The sequence below is a fragment of the Quercus suber genome, unplaced genomic scaffold, assembly GCF_002906115.3.
Source record: "Quercus suber isolate HL8 unplaced genomic scaffold, Cork oak 2.0 scaffold_1166, whole genome shotgun sequence".
NCBI classification, from domain to species: domain Eukaryota; kingdom Viridiplantae; phylum Streptophyta; class Magnoliopsida; order Fagales; family Fagaceae; genus Quercus; species Quercus suber.
This window is the reverse complement of record NW_027070565.1, coordinates 1-8,217: the sequence shown is the minus strand read 5'-3', so window position 1 is coordinate 8,217 and position 8,217 is coordinate 1. Positions and strand designations below refer to the sequence as shown.

Below are 8,217 nucleotides of genomic sequence, written 5' to 3'. Positions count from 1 at the left end.
AAAAAAAAAAAAAAAAATACACACTTTGAAAATGGCAGAAATCAAAGCCGATACTGCGACACACCAGAAGCAGCTCCCAGTTACTGTATCGGAATCCGATATATCGGAGCAAAAGCCCCAGAAACCAAAGCGTGTCGCTTCCCTCGACGACTTTCGAGGCCTCACTGTTGCGGTACGTATATTCTTCATTCATATATATACCATTAACTTAAGGGCTTAATTACTTATTGTACTTCTTTCTTCTTCATTTTTTATGTTGAAATTTAATTCTCTGCCTCATTAATTTTCGCTACATGTACTTTTTTTTGGTTTGAATATTTAATATTTTAGCACCTATTTGTTACTTTAAAAAAAATTACTTTTTATTTTGATAAAAAAGACAGTTTATTTATTACTTCTTTTTCTAGTTCGAAAATTTAAAAAATAAAATAAAATAAAATAAAATCATTAATGATATTGGGTATTGCTTTTTCTTTTTCTTTTTCTTTTTTTAATTTCATTCTAAAATAATGATATTTAAAAATATAAAAATTTTGCTATTACATTTAATGTTTATTGTGCCACGTTGAGTAGATAGCAAAAGATTACTTTATACTCATTCTCTTTATGAGCAACGCTAGAGAGAGATTTTATTTCTTTTGTCCCTCTACAAATTGTTATGGCAATAATTTGTGATGGACGTGCAACCTTGCGTTTGCATTAATTCTTCACTAGCACTATTTATATTAAGCATAAGTTTGATTCTCCAAAAAAAAAAAAAAAAAACTTAAACATAAATTACGATGAAAGATTTGTGTGTCTTGATTTATTTTTTTTCTTTTTATTGCGTCTTTTGGTGTTGGGTTTATTGATGAAAAGTGAAAAAGTGGTCTTAAAATATAGTACTTTATCCATACATAAAAAATAAAAATAAAGTAAACTAATCTACTTTATGTAAGGCGACATAACATTTTTTTACAAGGATATTGATTCATTATTTAGTTTTTGGAAAACCATAAAAGTAATAAAAGAAATTGAAGTTCTACTTTTGAAAAGATTGGAGACAATAGAAAAAGAAAAAAGAAAAAAAAAGACATCAATTATTTATTGGAATAATTCAATTCATAGCAAGTGCATATAATTCATTTGGGGTGCTGTATATGTGCCATACCAACCATGTCATGTTATACTTTTGTACTTATTGAGTTTTAATTGTTAAATGTAAAATCTTACTTTAATGATTTAATCAATTACATATTGTATATTTTTTGGACGGTTCATGAAGTCTAATAAAGGATTGGTTAAAACAGTATACATTGAATTGTAATTTCTATTTTTTCTTAAGCTTGCATTGTATGTCATGTGCATTGTAGTTGATGATTTTGGTCGATGATGCTGGAGGAGAATGGCCTATGATTGGGCACGCACCATGGAATGGTTGCAATCTTGCTGATTTTGTGATGCCTTTCTTTTTGTTCATTGTTGGAATGGCCATTGCACTTTCTCTCAAGGTTGGTTTATATACTGTTTCCATCCAACTTAAGAAGAAGATTACATGAAATGGTTATTGGTATGCATTCATTCTTGTATCTTCTTTTGTCCAGAGAATACCAAACCGGCTTTCAGCCATAAAAAAGGTGCTTCTTAGGACATTGAAGCTTCTCTTTTGGGGTCTCCTACTGCAAGGTCAGTTTTTTTTTTGGTCTCATTTTTATATCTACTCAGCTTAACACCCCCCCCTCTTTTTTTTAATATAGCATTACTGTCAAATTTGGAGAGAGTATATAATAAATAATGATGACTGATTTGAAGGAAAGGTTTATCTGCAACTTTTTACTGTTCCTTTCCAATTTCAATTAGTTAAAACTTATTCATCAAAGTAAACACTTATAACATACAAGCATCACCATTTTCTGAGAGAGTTTTTCCAGAAAAGTAAACCAAGCTGCACAAAATATGTTATGTTCTCAAATTTCAAATCTTTAACCTAGTCATTGCATGATTCATTGGACATACACAAAGCACTCCCAGAGCTGATGTCATCGCTTGCTAAGTGTGCATGTGTACACCAACCCTCATTCATCTAGCAAACCACAATGTAATTTTTAATAGACACAGGAAAAGATAGTACTTAAGATAAAATGAGCAATACTGTGATCAAAATATCTTCTTTTATGCTGAAAACTTGACACATTATCTGTAGTGCATTCCTGGGAAAAGAAATTAAGAAAGAACAAAAATTAGGCTCTGGACCTTCTTTGATGTTAACTTGGCTTCATTATGTTATGAAGGAGGTTATTCTCATGCTCCTGACAAACTAACATATGGTGTTGACATGAAAAAGATAAGTGGTGCGGCATTCTGCAGGTAATATTGATGTTAGCTACCAACCTTAGTTGTATGGGGAATGAATCCATGCAGTAATTCTTTCATTATTTCTAGAGAATTGCTCTTGCATATTTGGTGGTTGCACTGGTGGAAATCTTTTCAAGAGGTGCACAAGCCAAGGATCTTGCGTCCAACTGGTTCTCTGTATTCAAGTTGTACTTCTGGCATTGGTAATTTTGTGAAACTGCGCTTGATTTTATAAATGTGATGAAACTTTACTATGCTTGTATAAAACACTTTGTCTCTTATAAATTTTCAGGCTGATGGGAGCATCTGTTCTTGTTATTTACTTGTCTGCAATTTATGGGACATATGTTCCTGATTGGCACTTCACTGTCCAAAGTAACAATGGTACTGTCCAGTTAACAGTAAGTCTCAGATTCCTTTTCTCCCTTTTTTTTTCAAAAAAAAAAAATTAAGAACTTCTATGTAGATATATTGCTATTATCTTTGGTACATGGTTGGAGATGTCATGATAGACCTAATAGTTTTTGTTCAGCTACTGGCTGATAATAGTCTTTGGCATGAAATAATTAACTCGAGAGCATTTGGGTATGGAGAAATTGAAAATTTGAATTCCTTAATCTGCATAACTCAGCATCACTAAATTTGGAAAAGGCATAAGGTCTTGTCACAATTAGCATCAGTTTTGGTGAAGGGTGCATGTCTTTTTCAGTGACACACTTGTTCCATTAATGATTCAACTTTATGAAATAGAATAGCTACCAGGGTTTCTATTGACATGTATATTCTGTTCATTTAAGGTTGCCTGTGGCATGAGAGGAAAACTGGACCCTCCTTGTAACGCAGTAGGATATGTTGACAGAAAAGTGCTAGGACTAAACCACATGTATCAGCATCCAGCATGGAAGAGAGCTAAGGTGTGTATTTTTTTTTTTTTTTTTTTTTTTTTTTTTTACCTCATATCAGTTTATGAATTTGAGTTCACTAGCTTATAGACTGTCATTTTAAAATTTTAATCATTCTAATTTTGAAGTGATTCAGGCTTGCACTGAGAATTCCCCATATGAGGGGCCTTTCCGAAATGGTGCTCCTTCATGGTGCTATGCCCCTTTTGAACCTGAAGGAATTTTGAGGTCTGTTAACATCATAACTCCTTCATGTCATTTAAAATGAACCAGTAAATAAAATGCCTCTTATCTAGATCTAATCGGTGTTTAACCAGTTCTAGCTCTTGTTGAACTAAACAATGGAAATCATAAGGCTTTGCCTTTGGGATTATTAAAAATCAATGGATATCACATAAGGAATTTTCAGGCACATTCACTCCATTAGCACAGCAAAACTATCACTTGGTCTGTCTAATTGATTTTCAGTTATTCCAGAAGTATAGCATGTGAATGGCAATACTAAGAACTACTTCAATATAAAGTAAGTTGGAGAAGACAGCAACCTATTTTTAAGAAGGCTGCCCTGACTCTCAGAGGCAGGCTCTCCCTCTCAGTCGTTTGATTGGAGCAATTTATTGTTATTTTTACATCTGCAGGTTCTTATTTTTAAGCATGAACCTCATGAATGCTCCAATCCTGTGGCTATGATGGGAATCTTATGATGAATGTGCCCCACTATCAATGTAGTATTTGTAAATCTTGAGAATTTATTTTGAACCTTTTCTATTTATGGATGTTTATCTAATTGCAGCTCAATATCTGCTATTCTCTCCACCATCATTGGAGTGCATTTCGGACATGTTCTTGTACATTTTAAGGTGGGGTCTATGAATTCTTGTGATTTATGCCTAACTTATAGGTAATATGATCTCTCTTCACTTAATTTTGTCAATTATTACAGGGTCATCCAGCTAGACTGAAGCATTGGGTTATGATGGGTTTTGCTCTCCTCATTTCAGGAATTATCCTTCATTTCACTCATGGTATGAACTGAATGTTCAATATATGCAAATTATCTGTTATCTCCTTGCTTTCTAATGCTTTTCCCCAATGCAGCAATTCCTTTGAATAAACAGTTGTACACATTAAGCTATGTTTGTGTAACATCTGGAGCAGCAGCTTTGGTCTTTTCAGCTTTATACATTATGGTATTCTTATTTTTTTCCACCGTGAATTTTTTTTTTTTTTTTTTCCATATCAATAGGGTCATTATTGATCTTTTGAGTATATTAGACCAATGTTGTTGGAATTAAGGCTTGGTTGAGCTGCTCTCAGTTGAGTATCTATTTGTTGGGAATGTAAGGTTCAGTGACTATACGTCAAGTTTAATACAATCCTATACTGTGTTATATACCAGGTTGATATTTTGGGTTTGAGGTACCTGTTTTTACCATTGGAATGGATTGGCATGAATGCTATGCTCGTCTACGTTATGGCGGCTGAAGGCATCTTTGCGGGATTCATTAATGGGTGGTATTACGATGACCCCCACAATACACTGGTACATCATCTTAAAATGCTTTTACCTTTTTACCTCAACACGTCCTGTACAGCCCCTTACTATGTTCAAATAAGAGCCACTGAAAATGATATTAGCTCCCTTCTTCCACTACCAAAGGAAGGGAAACATCCCTGTTCTCTCTAATCTACAAATATTTGTGAGGTGTTCAAAATTTAAAGTTTCATAGTTTCTCTGTTCAAAATTTAAAGTATCATAGTCTGTTCTTTAGCAAGAGAATCTTTTATAATTTTTTCCATGCTGGACTGAACTCAAATTTGCAGCATGTTTCTAGATTTCACAGAAGTTTCTGTGTGTAAAGAATGTGTTAGCACTTTTTGCTCATTAGGTTGCAGTTTTTTTTGTTCATTTTACAGAACTGCATATATTTTTTCCTGTCAAAATATGCACAACTTGTCAAGCTTTGGAACATGTTAGCTCGTTCCAAAACTTGCCAAAGCTCCAATGAGGAGGCACTTTTCATTTCCCTTTCTCGCATTCATGACTTTTTTTCTTCCTTTTCTTTTTAATATTCAATGCCATCAACTTATATCTCACTTCCCTGCACATGCATATAATCCTCATATTGGTGGATTCAACCTAATTTATCTTATTGGTCTTGCTTATAGAAACCTGGATAATTGTCTATGAGGTCTGCACCTTGTTTGGCAAATCTGAGCAATCAACCTATACAATTTGAATAAACAAAAACCCTCTACCAAACTTTAATCATCATCTTACTCCTCGTCATTTCTTCTTTAATAATCTTTTACTTTATTAGTATTGTTAATTTTTGCTGTTAAACTGTGACAGGTATATTGGATTCAGAAGCACATTTTTGTTAAGGTTTGGCATTCCAAGAGGGTAGGCATTCTACTTTATGTCATCTTTGCAGAGATACTATTCTGGGGTATCATATCAGGAATTTTGCATCTACTGGGCATATACTGGAAGCTTTAAATTCTATCGGTATCGTGGTAGCTAATCTCCACTGTGCTGAACTTAGGCTGCTTGTTCTTGCCTTGATTTCCTTGTAATTTTTTATGCCAGTTTGTTGCGGGCTAGGTAATCAGCCCCTTTATACTGTATTGCCCTGTATATATTCTTCTGGAATTGCAAGCAAACTAGCTCATTGGTCATTATATTGTGTTTCCTGTTATTTATCTTTTTAATTTTTTGTCCAAACATTTGGAGATCATTATGAATAAATTGAAAAAGCAAAAACGGAATTGTTATATTTGTTTCTAGTATTCAGTTGCAAATTTGGATAATGTTGAGTTTTGACAGTGTTCATCTTCAACATTAGAACATTAGAACACTAGAACTAGAAGATTATTCTCTGGTTTTGATTTTATCCTCAACACTCCTCTCGCAATGATTATATTATGCATCCAGTATAGGTATTATCCCTTTCACAGTGTGCTATTGCATAAGCTAGGTGCATAAGATACCTTCTCAATTTCACAAGCAACAAAAAGATTTTAAATTATTTTTTATTCATTTATTTAATAGTTATAGTAATGGGGAGGATGAATTTGAACTTTTTGGAAACACAAAGAAGTATCAATTGAGCACACTCAACATAAGTTTTAAATTCTCAAAGATTTAATTTTTGAAAGCCAAAACTTTTGTAACCCTAATGCCACGGTATACCTAATATGGTTTTAAATACTATTCCACATCACTCAAGATTTTAATAGCAATAAATGTGAGTTTGGGACAAGATTATAAGCCAACTTTTAATTTTTTTAGTTTTTAAGTACAATTTTTTAAAACCTCAATTTTTCTTACTTTTTCTCACTTTTCAAAGTACAAGTATATTTTGTGTCCAAATCTTTTATTCCACTTTTTTTACTCCACTTTATACTCTACCAATAAATATTTGACTACGTGTTCACCTAATTATTGGTAGAGTACAGAGTAGAGTAGAAAAACTGCGACAGAAGATTTGGACTCATATATTTTAGCACATTTTTAGCAAAAATATGCAAGAGAACTATTTAAAGGCTATTATTATTATTATTATTCATTGATATATATATATATATATATATTAAAGGAAGTTATTATTCATTTTATATGATACAACTGAATGGCATCTCAGTTATTTATAGAGAGAGCAGATGCATTGAGACGTGTATTATTATCTATTCTTTTTTTACTATATATGGGAAACGTTAACAAGACCCAAAAAAAAAGAAAAAAAAAAGAAGAAAAAGAAGCAGTACTCATAAAACTAAAAAAATGAAATAAAGCTATAAAAAGACAAAAAAATTGTCAGAAAAATTTCAAAAAAGTTGTTGTTAATTAACCCCAAATCTCTTATATAACCATAAAAGACTTTATTAATTGGGCTAATTGAAACTCACTTTTTATATATATATATATATATATGACTTAAAACTCAATCGTTTGACACACGGCCCATTACCATGAACCTATCCAGAAGGCCCAAACCTTTTTCTTCACGGCCCAAAAAAAGCCCTAAAAATTAAAGAAAAAGAAAAAACAAGGAAAATAAAGAAGCAAGCTGCCTCTTTATTCTATTTCTTTGGGAACAAGTAGAGCGAAAGCTGTGAAAGGAAAGTGAAACCCTTAGCTCTCTCTCTCTATCTCTCTCTGAGTCTCTGTGAAAAGATATAATAAATAGTTCCAATGGCAACAGCGATGGCCGAAGATTCGAGCTTCGAGGACGATCAGCTCGCCGCCATGTCCACCGACGACGTCGTTCGTGCCTCTCGTCTCCTCGACACCGAGATCCGCATCCTCAAGGTCCTCTCTCTTTCTGGCTAGGGTTTCTTCAGCAATACCATGAAAACTAAATTAAGCTTCTAGATCCGTTTGTTTTCATAATCGTTTATTTATTTTATACTTATGAAAAACAAAGTTCCAGTTTTTATATTTGTTTTGATTTTAATGTAAAGCTCACTTTTTTAATTTTTAAAAAAATGTGAATTTTTGATTTATTTTAGTGCTGGATTGTGTTTTTAATTGATTAATATTATTTTTGATTGGAAAGCTGGGGGGTTTCTGTGAATTTGTGATTTAAAACTATTTGTGTGTGTGTGGTTGAAGGATGAGTTGCAGAGAACGAATTTGGATTTGGATTCGTACAAGGAGAAGATAAAGGAGAATCAGGAGAAGATAAAGCTTAATAAGCAGTTGCCTTACTTGGTTGGCAACATTGTTGAGGTAAATTTATTTAATTTTCTGGCAACTTGTGGTTTTTTTTATGTTAAGTGCTATGTGTGAGTGAGTACGTGAAGAATTTATTTGATTGATTGATTACATTTGGAAATACTAGTTTTGATACCATAGGGTTGTGTAGTTTGGGGTTTTTATTGTGTTGGGGATGTCAAATAGAGGATATATGCTTCAACACCCACATTTGGGATCTGGGTTTTTAAATTTTTTTTTTTTTTTTGGGGGGGGGGGGGGGGG

The 8,217-nt window shown here is 32.9% G+C and overlaps 1 protein-coding gene across 1 annotated transcript; it reads left to right on the top strand.

Moving 5' to 3' along the window:
- Positions 1-6: 6 nt before the first annotated feature.
- On the top strand, positions 7-6,023 carry LOC111995170 (uncharacterized). The gene is given in 14 exon segments (XM_065769454.1): positions 7-172; positions 1,353-1,490; positions 1,584-1,665; positions 2,271-2,321; positions 2,324-2,346; positions 2,422-2,537; positions 2,627-2,735; positions 3,132-3,248; positions 3,373-3,464; positions 4,030-4,096; positions 4,180-4,261; positions 4,335-4,426; positions 4,636-4,779; positions 5,590-6,023. Coding segments are annotated over 14 exon segments (1,401 nt in total). The 5' UTR covers positions 7-31; the 3' UTR covers positions 5,737-6,023.
- Positions 6,024-8,217: the final 2,194 nt, after the last annotated feature.